This window comes from Acinonyx jubatus, chromosome E4 (genome assembly GCF_027475565.1).
Source record: "Acinonyx jubatus isolate Ajub_Pintada_27869175 chromosome E4, VMU_Ajub_asm_v1.0, whole genome shotgun sequence".
NCBI classification, from domain to species: domain Eukaryota; kingdom Metazoa; phylum Chordata; class Mammalia; order Carnivora; family Felidae; genus Acinonyx; species Acinonyx jubatus.
Window position 1 is genome coordinate 64604294 of NC_069395.1, and position 16727 is coordinate 64621020.

Genomic DNA, 16727 nt, shown 5'->3' on the forward strand with positions numbered 1-16727 from the left:
CAGTGGCAAAAAATATAAAAAGAAAACATGGTTGAGAGATATTACAAAGGCAGCGCAAGCAGGGCACCTGGAAGGAAAAAAAGGGAAGAAGCAGAGGCAGCCCTCGGGTGTCTGGCACGGATAACCCAGGAGGTGACTACACCAAGAGAAAAGACAGAAAATGTGAAGAAGCACGTCTTATTGAGGACAAGATAGAGTTTACGTATCATTCATGATGAATTTAAAGTTAAAACAGATCAGGCAGGGGGAGTATTTTTGTTACTAAGTAGAAAAGAGAAGAATGGAGAGGAGTAGAAACAGCATGACTGGAGATGGGGCTCTGGGTACTTTCAACACACAGGGAGGCAAGTCACGCCAGGAATACGATCACTGAATAGGTAAAAGAGAATAAGCAAATAATTTTTTTTAACAAAATGGTAAGACATGTAAGAGAATCAGAGGTAGATCATGCCAGAAGTCAATTAAAAGATTTCCAGGGGCACCTGGGTGGCTCAGTCAGTTAAGCATCAGACTCTTGACTTTGACTCGGGTCAGAATCTCACTGTTCTGCACCAACAGCACAGAGCCTACTTGGGATTCTCTCTCTCCCTCTCGCTCTGCCCCTCCCCAACTTGCGCATACGCGTGTACATGCTGTTTCTCCCTCTCAAAAAACATTTTTTTTTCATATGTTAGACAATACAGTATCACACCTTTAAGATCTGCATACTCCAGGTTTTAGTTGATGCTGTTCTATGGAATCTTGGACAAATGGAAAACAAGAAAACCCACCTACTATTACAAAGACTTCTTTTTTTTTTTTTTTAATCCACACAGTTTGTGTTTTTTTTGTTTGTTTTTTATATGTAACTTTTTTGTCAAACTGGTTTCCATAAAACACCCAGTGCTCATCCCAAGAGGTACAAAGACTTCTGAGGCACAAAATAACATTCTTTACCAACTCCTGCTCTAAGCCTGAAGACCCCAGGACTTCAACCAGCAAGTCCCGTGGGCCTCTTCAGACAATGAGCTGGCTCTGCAATGTTACCAAAATGCTGCCACCCACAAGGGGAAAAAGGGTAGGAGAGAAAGTGCCGGAGGGATATTTTTCATCCTGATCCTAATGAAATAGCTCTGCATTAAACAGTGCCTCGATAAAATTTTCCTACAAACATCAAAACTAAAAGCAAATTATTAATTAAAACTTGAAATAGGGCCCACAACTGCCAAGTCTGATCAAACGTAGTTCCAGTGCTTTCTTTTACTTGACAAGTATTTGGTCAAAAATAATACTTCTAAATTACTCGCCTAGGCCACTCACATCAAGTAGAAATTTTAAGGTCAAATAAGTACTCCTAAAAGAAAAAAAGTGCCCAGAAAGGCCAAAGAGGATTTTCTTCTATATTGCACATATATTCTACATTTTTAAAATACTTTAATCTGTAAATGCAAATATTTATAGAATCGTAAAACACACACACACATCCAATAATGGCTTGCAGGCTAAAGGCTCTTGAATAATTAATGTTTTAATATTCAGCACTTCAAGGTTATGGAATCCAGATTTCAAAAAGTAGCTTAACTCCATGCAAATTCCTATTTCAATCACCTTTATTTTCACCTAGAGCTGTGGCAGCATCAGTTCAGAAACATGTGATATGAAAAACCCACCCTCTTCCCCACACACCCTGCCAGCACTCACTTAGATCTCAATAAGGGAGGGAGGTAAAACAGGATACACCACCTGTATGAAATAGCAGGAATCCTAATTAAATAATTCAGAGCTTTGCCTATAGCCCTACTTTAGCATTAGTGATAGAAATCTCATCAAATATTTTCATTTCCCTCTCTCTGGATTTCGCTCCTAGGGCTTATAATAGTTCATGATTAGAGCTCTAATACAGAACTAACAACTAACATAACACAGAATCAATATGGTGGAATAAGGGGAAAATCGGAAATTAAGGCAGTCAAGTTAAAGCTCTAGTCCTTGTGTTTAAAAAGTGTGACCTTAAGCATTCCTCATCTGCAAAAGGAACTATAACAATACTAAGAAGGCTGTTGTAAGATATAAATGATACCGTATTTGTTAAATTACTTTGTCAAGTTAAAAAAAAACTAAAAAACTAAAAATCAGGGTAGCACAGCACTGGGCAATTCATGATAAATCAATCCCTCAGTTGTCTCTTGACCTACTAATGAAAGACAAGGACCAGTATCTAATACTCATTGGCTTCTTGGTTGAGTATGGGACAAAAAAATAAAGAACAGAAGTCTACATAATGTCAAGTATAAAATAGAACAGTTCTATTTATAACTGAGTTATTGAAGGAAGGTTACCTAGCTGGTTTGGAAAGCCACAATCACTTAAACATACAGTCCCTGTGAGACGGAAACTCATCGTTACAGAGACTATCTAATCTTATCCAGTTTTAAATGCTGACGTGAATAATCCTATGGTGTAACGTACTTTTAATTATCTGGCCTTATACAGTTAACCTTCAATATAAGGAATGGTTGGGGGGGTAAAATTGGTGGGTATTAATCAAAAGGCACATACTTCCAGCTATAAGATGGGTAAGTTCTGGGGATCTATTGAACAGCATGGTGTTTATACTCAATAATACTATACTATATACCTAAAAGTTGTTAAGTTCTTAAGTGTTCTCACCACAAAAAAAAAAAAAATGGTAATTATGTGACACAATGAAGGTGCTAGCCTGAAATCATTTTGCAATGTATGCATATCAAATCAATGTTCTATACACCTTAAACTTACATTATGCTATACGTAAATTACACATCAATAAAGTTGAAGATACCTATATATAAAGAACAGATTGCTAAAAATTTGTTTGTACTGTTAAATTGCTGTATCACATTTTTACTTCAACTTAGAAGCTAACTCTTGGGCATCAACTAACAGAAAGAGCATTTGACTGAGCTCAAAAACCTAAATTTTAGCATTCTCCCATCACCAGGTGACTACCTGACCTTCTCCGAACCACAACTGATGCAACATGGCAAGAAGGAGAGAAGGGCAGCAGTGAGGCCATGGAACTGGATGCTTCCTGTGATCCTGTCAATCCTAAAACCGTTATGTTTCTGCACATAAGGAAGGAATTGGGTAACATGATTCTTGTTCTTGCTAAGTATAGGAAAGAAGACACAGAACCAAATAAAAATAGAGAATATGCACAGTTGCCAAGCGGTTGGCATAGAAAATACCAGTGACTACCGATTTTACAACAGGAAAAGAGCAATCCTAGTCAGGTGGATTTCATCCAAGATCTGCATTGAAACTTTGGGAATAAGCAGGGCCTGGACAGAAAGGGGAGGATAAACTACCCTGCTTCCACATTACCATGAACACCACAGACTCAAAGAGCACTAGCCCTGCCTTATACTCATGGACAGAACTCCTCCCGACAAACGGTGTTGATCCAGAATAAAGCTCTTCCAGGGACAGGTAGCCCCCAGCTGTGCCAAGGCAGCCTGACACATCGCTGGACACTCGAATAATAACGCTCTTCCAGATAATGAGTCATAATCAGCTTGCCTAACAGGACAAGACTTTCTGTCCTTCTTTCATCGTTTCATAAACAAACACTTTATCTGAATATGTCTCTTTGAACATCTAACACTAGGTACTAAAAATGCAAATGTTAATGAAAATTGATTCCTGACAGAGACTAGTGAGGCTATGTTCTCTCTTGATCAGGACACATTTTTTAATCTGGCTTAGGGAAGCCATCCCCAAACTCGTTCATCGTTGTAATATACCAAGTCGCCTTATTTTCCACATCAAATAGTAATGTCTAATTTCCGCCATTAAACTATCACCCTGTTTCTGATTATGAAATATAACAGATCAGTTCATCACGACTGTTATTACTATTAACAGTATGTCCCTAAAACATATTTGTTTTTTTTCTCCCGTGAGAGGTCCTTCTCATTCCAAATAGAAATAGTCAAACCACAGTATGTCAAGTCTGAGTGCAATATCCATAATCTAAAAAAAGACCTAAAGAAGCAAACAAAAATTTTCTGAACTTGAGTAATTTGGTCAAAGTATTTCTACTAGAAAATTGTCTTTACAATTCATTTCAGGGCAAAATAACAAAATATAACACCGGCAGTTAAAAAAACAAAAAACTAAGAATGATGGTGTACGTATATGAGAAATTAATAAAGTACACATTTTTTAAAATGTTTATATATTTTTGAGAGAGTGAGAGGGAGACAGAAGATCCAAAGCGGCCTCTACATTGACAGCACAGAGCCCGATGTGGGGGCTTGAACTCAGGAACCATGAGATCATGATCTGAGCTGAAGTTGGACCCTTAACTGACCAGGCCACCCACGCACCCCAGTACACACTTTTTCCTATTTAACAATTTCATTTCTTCCTATACTATATCTATCCTACTATAGTACTGAATTCAACTATTTTTTTAAGTTATTGAATTAAATCTTATTGGAGTAGAAAATAAACTCAAAATTCAATTATTGTAAACATACTGTGCTTACAAATGGGATTGGCAATGTATAACTGTAGAACTAATGGCTCATTAGAAGGTAACAGATAAAATATTTTCTATCCTTTTCAATTAGAGAATTTTCTGGTAGCATATATTCTGTTTCCTTCTGTGTGCAAAAAAATCTTCTGGTTTCCAAAGAATAATTCAAGAGTTAGCAAACAATGGTCCAGGGAACGAATCTGGCCCACCACCTGTTTCTGCACAGCCTGCAAGCTTAGAGAGTTTTCTTACATTTTTAAATGTTTGGGGAAAAAATAAGAAGAAGAATATTTGGGGATAAGTGAAAAATCTATGAAAACCAATGTTCAGTGTCCATAAACAAAGTTCTGTTAGAACACATCCAACCCTGTTCACTACATATCGCCCAGAGTGGCGGTCAGGTGGTAACAGTAGAGCTAAGGAGCTGCCACAGAGACCGTCAGTGGCGCTCTCAGCAAGCACAGCAAATTGCCACGATGCGGTAATAATGCACTTTTGCCTTCTGGCCTATGAAGCCACACTGACCACGCAGGCTTTTACAGAAAAGGAAAGCTGAACTTTAAAAACACTAACATGATTCGGCATTTCCTGAACAAGTGAAGACAATGGCAGCCTCTGCGATTCTGACCTATCAACTAACTTACTGAACTTCTTGAATTTTACCACGGTAAAGACTTCTTTCTACCTGATCTTATATGTTTCCAGTAACATATTAATTTTAAAATATATTTAGGGGCGCCTGGGTGGTTCAGTCAGCAAGTTGGCCGAAATTCAACTCAAGCCATGATCTCATGGGTCATGAGTTCAAGCCCCGCATCACTCCCTGTGCTGAAAGCATGGAGCCTGCTTGGGATTCTCTCTCTCTCTCTCTCTCTGCCCCTCCCCAACTTGTATATGCACTCTCTCTCAAAATAAATAAACTTAACACATAAATACATACATACATACATACATACATAAAACATATTTAACAAAATATACTCCATAAATCCAAACACTGGACGGTTTTCATGCAGTCCTTCATTCAGTCATCAATTAAATACCATGCCCTAGCATACCATGAAGATTGCTAGGGATTCAAAATAAAATTCCTGACTCTAAAAAATGTCACACTTGAATAGAGAGACACAGTACTCCACTTTCTGCTACTAAAGGGATGGCCAAAACAATGAATGTAACCTCTGCCATTTCACAATGACATACTGTCATTTAAAAAATATTGCTTCTATCTGAATTAATGGCAAGTTATACACTCAAATAGATAAGGCAACAAGGCTTGGCAAACACATTTATCCATCAGTAGCTTTAATTACAGCATTAGCCTTACATAAGCAATTAACCTTGACCAACACAGGTTTGAACAAAAATGCTGATTAAGAATTTACTAATTATCCTTCCCAACTTCAGAAGTTAGCTAACATCTGGTCTTTATAATAAACATACACCAACTCATCACAGGTTATTTACACTTAAATGAAGATAAATATTAACTGAATGGCTAAAAATGAAGAACATGAAACACACATTAAAAACACAAAAACTTGTTTTGTTTTGAAAGCCCAAGTGTCCCACAAATGTCACTTTACTTGGAAGAACATTTTTGAGAATAATGGTCTTTTGAATCTATGCAGAAATTCCATTTATTGTAATAAAAGAAAAAAACATATAAATCATAAATGCATCAGCATTTCATAATGAGAATGCCAGGATCTGCATGCAGTTAAGCAACTTGGCTGTTTGCCTGCTTTACTTAAAACCAGAAGAGAGGTATAATCCCAATAACCAAGTCTTCTAGCAGCTGTGCTGAGCAGACAAGAGCGATGTCTCATGTAGCAGCTACCTCCAAATGTACAGATACATGCACCCTGGTGATCAGAGGTTAGCAATACTGTGTATCTGCTCGCTTTCAGTGTTAAATATTTAATGGCATATTTTTCCTTAATGGAACTCAGGCACATCTGATCAGTCACTGGGATCATTTGGTAATGCAGTCAAAGTTATCATACTGCCATTTCACATCAACTTTGTAATTAGATAATTCATCACTTTATTAATTCAAAAGATTGCTTTCTTTACTACTTTATAGCATGCTACAGTAGGGAAACCCAACTGAGCTGATCAACAAAAAGGCTCTAAAATTTGGTCCTAGATGAACTTGAAACCCTCATGTGGCAAACACACACACACTCCCGACCTTTCAAAACAATAGAAGCAATATGCTTTCCACAAATCCACCTTGCAGCAATGGTGAAATGATATAGCACCAGTACCTCTAGAATAAGAGGTCTAACAAAACTGAAACTTGAAAATTAAAAACTGAATATATCACGAACACCTTTGTTCCTACTTTCTACTGAGGCACACTGCTCTTCCGAACAAAAAGGACCAAAGAAAGAGTTATTTGGTAATTTTTCCTTCTTGCTGATTTTATACACTTTACTAAAATCATGAGGTTATGGCAGAATATCACATAGATTATAGTAATACTCTTGGTCTAAAGACACACACCAGCCAAATGCAAGTATGCAGTCTCAAATATAATAATATCATTACTATTGTCTCGTGTCTTATTTCTAACGTATCTCTATCAAAAATATTAAATCACAGGGCACCTGGGTGGCTCAGTCGGTTGAGTGTCCGACTTCAGCTCAGGTCATGATCTCACGGTTTGTGGGTTCGAGCCCCGCATCAGGCTCTGTGCTGACGGCTCAGAGCCTGGAGCCTGCCCAGGATCCTGTGTCTCCCTCTCTCTCGCCCCTCCCCGACTCACGCTCTGTCTCTATCTCAAAAATAAATAAACATTAAAAATATATATAGATACATATTAAATCACTATTCTTTTCCTATTATGAATTTGCAAGATTCTTGTTTTAATAATTTCCCACTGTTTCTGTAATAAAAAAGAATTCTCTCCCAGTAAAAAAGAATTTGCACCGAATGCAAATCAACGTAAAATTTAAGTATCATAATACAGAAAACCCTTCCACAAAACTCATTTTCAAATCTGTACAAGCACAGTGTATACTGAAAAACCAGCTGCAACTAATAACATTAACATTTAGAGTTTAGAAAGACAAGCTGTGGAGGTCACATATGTACCCGAAAGAATAAAAATAACATGCTACCAGAATTATTACTTTGTTTGAAAGGGAAAGGGAGAGAACATCTTCTCAAACAGATGTGGAATTTCTAATAAAAAAATTCTGTGGCAGTTGTACAATATTATAAAATTAAAGAGTACTTTGCAGAACTCTGGAAACATAATGACACATGTTTTATGGTCAGGAAGGACACTTCTAATATTGTTATTTCCAATTCAACAGGTTTTTTTGAAACATTTCAAGCAACTAGTTCATTCTGTATTTTATTACTCAGATCTTATCACATTTCTAATCGGTCTACCAAATGCATTTTTAGAGAAGGAAGCGGTAAGTCCAGAAAAAATAATTAAGTACATGTTTAAACAACTTTATGCAATAATCTCTAATATATGTGTATATATATGTGTATATATACACTCTTTGCATAGAAAATAAATTCAAAACTATCTCTACTGACATTAAGTTTAGGCATTAATAACCATTACCAATAATAATCAATATATATTTCTAGGGATGGAATAGAGAAATAGTACTCATTCCATGCCATTTCAGTGAATTATAACATGATGACTAATGAATCTTTTAATTTCAGCTTTTTAAAATGCATGTGTGGGAAACATTTCATTTATCATGGAAAGCTTACTTTTATGTTTCCTGTGTGACATCCCAGGGAACTACTCTCAAGTCATGGAGTTGTCATGAATGCAGGAAACAGTAAATGATTTTCGTCTGCCATAACTACAGGCTGAAACCAAGCCCATTACTAGGGGAAAGGTACTATTTCCTGTTCGCAAACTTTCTTCTCAACAAGATAGGTAATTTTCAGCATCTCCAGAGACACCAGCACTGGGCACGACTGTAAGCCATGGTCTGAAACTCTGGTTTACAATGAGCCACACTACACTCTTGATAATCCACATGACAGCACAGGGAGACGTAAAACACTGAACTTTTAGACTGGAATATAAATAAAGCTGGGAGGTGGGGCCAGCAGTAGTAGAAATGTATAATATGTGTTAGACACATGAAGTACTTTTGATTTAATCCTCACTTTCATCTGTGAAAGCAAATGAAAGTTATTGTTAGTATTATTCCCATTAACAAGATGAGGATATCAAGCTTAAGAGAATTTTATTTTCTCATCTAAGAAAGCAACTTAACCATCATACTATTTGGCATCCATTTAAATTAGTCCTTCTCTTAATTGCTGTTGTCTCACCATTTAAAGTTTTTATTTATTAGCTATAGTATAAACATTTTTCTCTATTTGTAGCAAATATTTAGAACCTCAAACAGTAGACTGAACCACAGCAGTGGTCATGCTAAGATAAATCCATTTTGAAACCTGACCCGAAATTTTATTTGAAGGTAGAAGGGGAAGAAAAAAATTGTGGGCTGGGAAGGGGAAGGGGCCTGCGGAGACAGACACACAAAACTTCTCTCAACAATCTGACAAAGAGCCGGCAGAGTGAATCTAGCCTCCACCTCTCATGAACATACAAATAACCACACCTCTCCTGTGTGCTCATTTGTAAGTATCTCCAATGCAGCCCACACTTTGGCCACTGCAATTACTCTCAGCAGTTCCCATCGCTTTCCTCACACTTGACACCTTCATTTCCATTCAGTCAGGCCCTTCAACCACCGCCACCCCCAGTAACATACAATCTAATTTAAGTTTCTAGGGTTTTTTTGCTGGGGTAGGGGGGCCAAGAGAGAGGGAGAGAGAGAATTCCAAGCAGGCTCCACACTCTCAGTGCAGAGCCCAATGCAGAGCTTGAACTCATGAACCATGAGATGATGGCCTGAGCTGAAGTCAAACACTTAACCGACTAAGCTGCCCAAGCACCCTACATACGATCTAATTTTTAAAAAACCAAGCAAACTATTGTGCAAATAGAGCTCCCGGCCAATTCCCCCAGCCCCTCCATCCAACCACATCACCACTCTGCAGCCCCTTCTGTAGAAAGTCTGGAGGTGCTATTACCTTCACTAATTTTCTATTACCAACTAATGCAAAACAAACATTTTAAACATCAAGCTTTTATTCAAACTCTTATTGTATCACCAAATATAACAGAAACATATATTCCACAGGGAACAACCACCTTCTCAAATCTTCTCTTTCAAATCTTCAGGAAGTTTTTCTCAGTTCAGGGGGTCAGAGGAGCCAGCACCCTTCACTTCCCACCAGCATTTCCAGACCATTTGTCTATGACTGTTTCCCTATGCCACCCTCTCTTCTGAAATCCATGCCATTAATTTTACTTTCTATGTGAAGTCTTCCTGGATACCCTCCCCTAGAAAAATTTCTCCTTCATATGCCTCACGCTATTTACTTTTCTATAGCCAGGCAATAAATTAATAAGTGGATAGGATATATTTATAAAGAAAACTCCTACAATCTAAACCCCAACTGGTAATTGCTATCCGCAAGTCTGTTTGTTTATGTGGGAGTGGGGAGCAGGAGACTAATATTGGTGCTAAGTGGAGGAAAAAGAGGCCTACTTGGAAACAAGATCCACCAAAAATGACTACCCAATAATGTCTTTGGAAGAAGGGGTTGGGGAGGGAGGGTATGGGAGGTTCTAAGTAAAACCAAGTCTTAAGTAGCAGAAGCACATTCCGTGCTAAGAATCTAGTTCAACAGGAGATACATACACTATTTTCAACAGAAAATCCCAGAGTGTTCAAAACATAAACTGCCAACTTTTAAGGAATTATTCATGGTCTTCTATTAGAAAAAGCCACCAGCCTGTTTATAGCAGCATTATCTACAACAGCCAAATTATGGAAACAGCCCAAGTGGCCATCAATTGATGAATAAAGAAGATCTGGCATGCATGCATGCGTGTGTGTGTGTGTACATATATATATATATACATATACATATATATACACACACACATATATATATATATAATGGATTATTAGTCATAAAGAATGAAATCTTGCCATCTGCAATGACATGGGTGGAGCTAGAGAATATTTATGCTAAGTGAAATGAGTCAGAGAAAGACAAATACCATGATTTCACTCATACATGGAATTTAAAAAAATAAATGAGCAAAGGGAAAAAAGAAAGAGAGAGAGAAAGAAACCAAGAAACAGACTCTTAACTACAGAGAACACACAATGGTCACCAGAAGGGAGGTGGTGGGGGGATGGGGGAAATAGGTGATGGGGATTAAGGACTGCACTTGTCATGATGAGCACAGAGTGACATATGGAAGTGCTGAACCACTATATTGTATACCTGAAACTAATATTACACTATGTTAACTAAAAAAGGAGGAGGAGGAGGGGGGGAGGGGGAGGGGGAGGAGGAAAGGAAAAAGAAAAAAAGGCTAGCAGGGAATGAAACATGCTCTCAGGATTAAGAACCCTTTCATCCTCCACTGAGTCCTTTCATTTTCTGGCAAGTCCAAGTTTAATACGCAACCCCAAGTAAGACTTTTGACTTGGTAAGGTTTTTTTGCCGTAGTAAATAATTTTCAGATTTATAACAATATACTTCTATAAGTTGTATCACGAATGCTTTGTACATACTAGGCCTGAAAAAAAGGATCTGCTTAATTTAATAACTGAATTTACTAACTTCTCAAGTAGCCGAGAGGCTTCATAACAAAAGACTAATTGTAAGGAGTATTTGGAAATATAAATGAAAAAAGAATGTTTGTCTGAAATCTAAGTATTAAAATATCAGATATAAAACAAGTGTGAAAATTACTGAAACAAACAAAAAAAAAAGACAAGAAAATTACTGAAACCAGGTGATGGAAACAGGAGGGTTCATTATACCAGTCTCCCTACTTTCATGCACGTTTGGAAAAGTCCATAATCAAAAAGTCCAAAAAATTAAGATATAAACAAATGTAGAAAAGCTCTCAGAGTTGCTTACGCCGTAAGTGACCATGAGATGAGCTGACACATAAGCTCAGCATGGCCAACGCCTGCACAAACCAGAATGAATGTTAATGAAGGGGACCAAAAGCAAAACATAGAACAGGACTTCGTTTATTGAGGCCAGGTAACGCCAGCCTTCTTCAGAGCATGAATCCAAAAGGCTGAGGAAGGCAGGGCAGCGCGGACCCACTCTTGACAGCCTGTATGTATGAAAGCAGCAGCGGTGGGCAGTACGCCCTGTGGGGCCCACTTCCCTCAGTTAATTCTATGCCAGGGACACAGGGAGGGGCAGTTTCAGGGATAATTCGTCTGCCCAATGTTCTCCATCCACTTCCAACGCGCTTGTGATCTGCACCATCACACATTAGCAGTGGTAGGAGCTCAGCAGCTCATCCCTGAGGTGTGCAGGACACAATCAGCTTAACATAAGACTACTCTATAAAAACAATGGCAAAGAAGAAAGTAGGGAGAAATGAGGCGGAGGAGGAAAGTGACCCCTTTCAAGGACATACTTGTAAGCAGAAAAGTAACTCAACAAAACTTTTAAAAGGAGGTACAGGGGGTCTTAGGTTAATGCTGCTTTAACCCACATTTTAAGGCAGAAATCACAGATCTGAGTCCAGTTCCCCTCAAAAGCTCAAAGGTGAACACATGTTCTACTTTTGTGGCAATGTCAGATACAACCACGTGGGGAGGAGAGAACATTATTAAAACTTTGTCTGCTTATCCACAGAGACGTAACTTTCCCCCTACACGGCATGGAAAGAGTTTCACTGTAAGATACATGAAACTAAATTTTTTAAAAGAAATTAGAGAAATAAGATAGTAATTCACATTTTACACTGAGCAATAGAAAGGACTTTTCAGTGTTTTTCATAAAGACTAATAACACCAGTAACTAGCACTTGAACATTTTCTAGTAACAGAAAAAAACTGTCACAGAAAAGCCACAGACTTTACACTAAGAATGAAGTTATAGTCATCATAAGGCACTTTTTTATCTCTCAGGAGGTGTTACTTTGTAGAGTGTTTAAGCACCTGTGTGCATTGTACACACGGTACTCCTAAAGGTTATAATTTTCAGAGGGATGTGAAATAAAAACACACGAGAAACTTCTCACGTGTTATAAGTAACCACTATATATTAAAATCAGTTTTAAATTGAAGACAAATGAAAATTTAATGCTAAGATGATATTACCAGAAAAATCATAAAAACATACCCTAAAGAATACAAATACATTTGGGGAAAACAAGAATAAATCTCTAGCAATCACACTAATCACATTTAAAATCTTAGAAAATAGACAGATTGTAAAACACACCTTAAAAATATCCATGGGATAAGTACATTAGTAGATGTGCACTTACAAATTGTAACATTGGTGGCAAAATCACCCTCGAATGTAAAATTTTACTTGTTATTAAAATGTGGTCAATATTTAAGCAAACCCAAAAACACACTATGAGAAGGCAAGGAGAGCAAACACACAGCATTAGTGGGGATGTATCTGGTCCTTTGTCCTGATCCGAGGATAGACAGCAAGGATCAGTCAGCGCATTCTTTCTTCTTGAGCCCAAACAAACCCTCAGAATCATTCTAAACAAAGCATGTCAGATAGTGTCTACCAAGAGACCACAGATAAAATATTGAATTAAACCTATTTTCTATCCCTAGTCTAGGATTTCAGCGACATAAAACACTTAAACAGATTTTTAGACAATTATTTTTAAATCAGAAATGGTTGTATTTTCATATTATTTAGAATTCACTTAATCAAGAAATGGATTCCAATAAATTTTTCACTTTAAAGACCAAGATCTATCACAGAAACAACCACAAAAGCAAATGAATGTAATTGGCAAACCTGAATCCATTAGTAAGAAACAATGGAATAATATACTGCTTTCTTTTAGAGAAGAAAGCAACCCTTTCAAGAGTGCAGACAATGAACATACTCGGCCGTTAATAAGTGTACTGATGAGACAGAAAAGGCAATACCCTTTTCAACAGAAGCAATACATTCTCTCATTCTCCACTTACTAAGGTGGGAGAGTGATTTAAGGCTTGAAAATCCTGGATTTTCAAGGATCAACAAAAGAAAAAGTAAAGGGTTGATTTATGGCATTAACAAAGATTTCAAACACTTAACACTTACTTTTGCAAAAGCTTCAAAAATGTCAAAGGAAGGTGGCAGCTGAGAAGCATCCTGTATTTCTTCTCTCATGAAATGTTGAAATGTCATTACAAGTTGCCTGAGGCCCTCTTTCTTATCTTCGGTCAGTTTGTTAATATCTTTTTTAAAGGGAAAATAAATAGCACAATCACACAGTGAATTTTTAATGGATAACTTTCAGGTGTTCAATGTTAGCTATTAAACCAGAATTTCCTGCTCTAGATTTCATTCTGACAGAGAGCAAATATGTTTCTTTTTATTTGCTGACAACTACAAATTATGATACATATATTATCAATTAAATTCTGCCAAACTTCATCAACAATATAGGATCAAATGCCTATCAAAACAAAATAAATACACACACAGATGAAAACCACTACAACCAGAATCGGTAAAGATGTGCGTTACAGATTCTCCACATTATCCTGTGCATGTGTTCAAGCCATCATAAATGCTTAAAGTCAATGAATTTAAGCAGATTTTCCCATGAAACAATTTACAACCGAGCATAACTAACTGATAAACAGTGTATCTCAAAGGCAGGAAAAAAAAATGAGAAGTAAAAAGTTCAGCTAAAGTTCATTTGGTGAAATGCGTCACATAGCACATTGAGAAGGAAACAGGGACCAACCCAAGAAACCCCAACTTCAAGTTATTTCCACACTGAATGAACAAGATGTGGTGCTGTTTACAGCACTGTCCACAAGAGCCAAAGTCTGGAAAGAGCCCGAATGTCCATCAACAGATGACTGGATAAAGAAGATGTGGTGTGTGTATAATATGTGTGTGTGTGTGTGTGTGTGTGTGTGTGTGCGTGTGTACACATATACACACAATGGAGTATTGCTTGGCATTCAAAAAGAAGGAAATCTTGCCATCTGCAACAACGTGGATGGAACTAGAATGTATCATGCTAAGTAAAATAAGTCAGAAAAAGACAAATACCATATGACGTTACTCACATGTGGAATTTAAGATACAAAACAGATGAACATAAGGGAAGGGAAGCAAAAATAATATAAAAACAAGGAGGGGGACAAAACAGAAGAGACTTAAATACAGAGAACAAACTGACAGTTGCTCTGGAGGGGTTATGGGTGGGGGTTGGGCTAAATGGATGAGGGGCATTAAGCAGGGCACTTGTTGGGATGAGCACTGGGTGTTATACGTAAGAGGATGAATCAATGGAATCTACTCCTGAAATCATAATTGCACTATATGCTAACTAACTTGGATATAAATTTAAAAAATAATTAATTAATTAATTAATTAAAAAAAAAAAAGATGTGGTGTTGCTAAAACCCAAATAGAAGGAGAAGGTTCCAAAGAGTAGTTATCCAAATATCACCCCTTTGAAAACTCAGTTTAATCTGTACCACAAAAATGTGTTAAGACTAAGGAGTGTACAATTAATAACATCTGAGAACACTGTACTTAAGGCAACACGTGTGAAACCACTACTGAGCAGGGCTAATGTTAACAGTAAAACTCACTGCAAGAGATGTTAATTACCTAGCCATAATATAACACGAAAAAATGACTAATTACTTCTCTATTAAAACTTGAAAACATACATCAAGTTGAACTATAGCATAATTCTCCTGCTCGTGTCAGGTCTACATATTCTCTTTAAATTACTTGTTCAACGGAATAATTAACCCCATGATTTCTTGAATAATAATTTATTATCACTGGCACTTAGGATCCCATAACCATAAATCTATACAAGATCATCTTCTTATTGGTCTCCACCCAGAAATACTAAACTGTGTGGCAAAATTTACCCTACAAGGTCTAGCTACTTTGGGGTGAAGTCATTTACAACCTCACTGAAGAGGGTCTGTGCCAATAAGAAGGAAAAATAAACCCTACATTTACTGAACACTCTGATTTGGAAGGCCATTCAGTGTCCCCAAACAGCACGGCCACCACTGTGGTAGTTCAAAAGAAAAACAACACTCAATGCTGTCAGACACCCCAAGTCAGCCATACCTTCTACTTTCCTTATTATCTAAAGGACCAGTGAACCCAAAAATTCCCTGGAGCCCCCTTGTTCACATCACTCTTCCTGGACATCAAAAAGAAACTAAGAGTGGGTTATGGTTCTTTACAAACTCTTAAATCGCCAAAACTACCCTGGAATAAATAAATAAATAGTCAGTCGTAGATAAAAATATGAAAAGTGTTATTAGATTTGCCTCACATAATAAAGAGAAAGAAAAGCAATGTTAAAAAGAAAGCAACACACAGGGTCAGCAAATAAATGATAGGATTCTTTTGATGGTGATATAGACAACCACTTACTTGACTCCAGATCATAAAATGAATAAAGTTTCTCCGATTCAGAGGGTGTTTCTTCCATCTATGAAGCAAAGGGGGAAAACACCAAAAACAATTTCAAGTGCTCTAATATATACATGAATATATTTGACTATCTTTAGATATTTTAATAAAAGTCCGTTTAAAAAGACAACTTTCTATATATTCCTTCTCTTCATCACTTTCTTAGAGTTGAATTATTTAATCAGTAACAATTGTAAAATAAAATCTAAGTTGTGACTTAATCTACCAGTTTAATTTCCAAATGGAAAACTCTTTTACAACAAATTTTCATACTTTTATTTCTTTTTCCCCAGCTCTACCCACAGATTTATATCACTGTAAGGATTTTGCTACTAATTATTATAGAAAAGCAGAGATGGATGAATAAAATAATAATTTATTACAAACTGTAAAACTTTGAACAAGCTATCTCACCTTTCCTAATCTAAAACATAGTAATCATAGCACCTGATTCTCTGGGTTGTTATGGGGAAAAATGAGGTTTATCGTGTAAAGCAATTAGGACAGGGCCTGGAAATAGGATGTGTTCAATAGAAGGTAGCTATTACTATAATTGCTTTCTATTAGATTCTGATGCAGTGGGTCCTGGTTCTCTATCTTTTCAATATTAATAAAGTAAAAAAAATTTCAGACTCAAATATTATAATGATCACAGAGATTAAAGAAATGCATAATAACAAAGTTGATCTGAATTTATTAT

The 16727-nt window shown here is 36.9% G+C and overlaps 1 protein-coding gene across 4 annotated transcripts in view; it reads right to left on the reverse strand.

Moving 5' to 3' along the window:
- Positions 1-16727, reverse strand: part of SMYD3 (SET and MYND domain containing 3) — a 682604-nt gene that overhangs the window by 485605 nt on the left and 180272 nt on the right. For 3 of the 4 annotated variants that reach the window (XM_053209274.1, XM_053209273.1, XM_027046248.2), the window contains 2 exons: positions 15989-16046; positions 13664-13800 (listed from right to left, as the gene is read on the reverse strand). The exons of the other annotated variant lie outside the window; for it this stretch is intronic. In XM_053209274.1, the coding sequence (XP_053065249.1) occupies positions 13664-13800; positions 15989-16046 (195 nt within the window). The remainder of the gene's footprint in view (positions 1-13663; positions 13801-15988; positions 16047-16727) is intronic. 4 annotated transcript variants of the gene reach the window in all.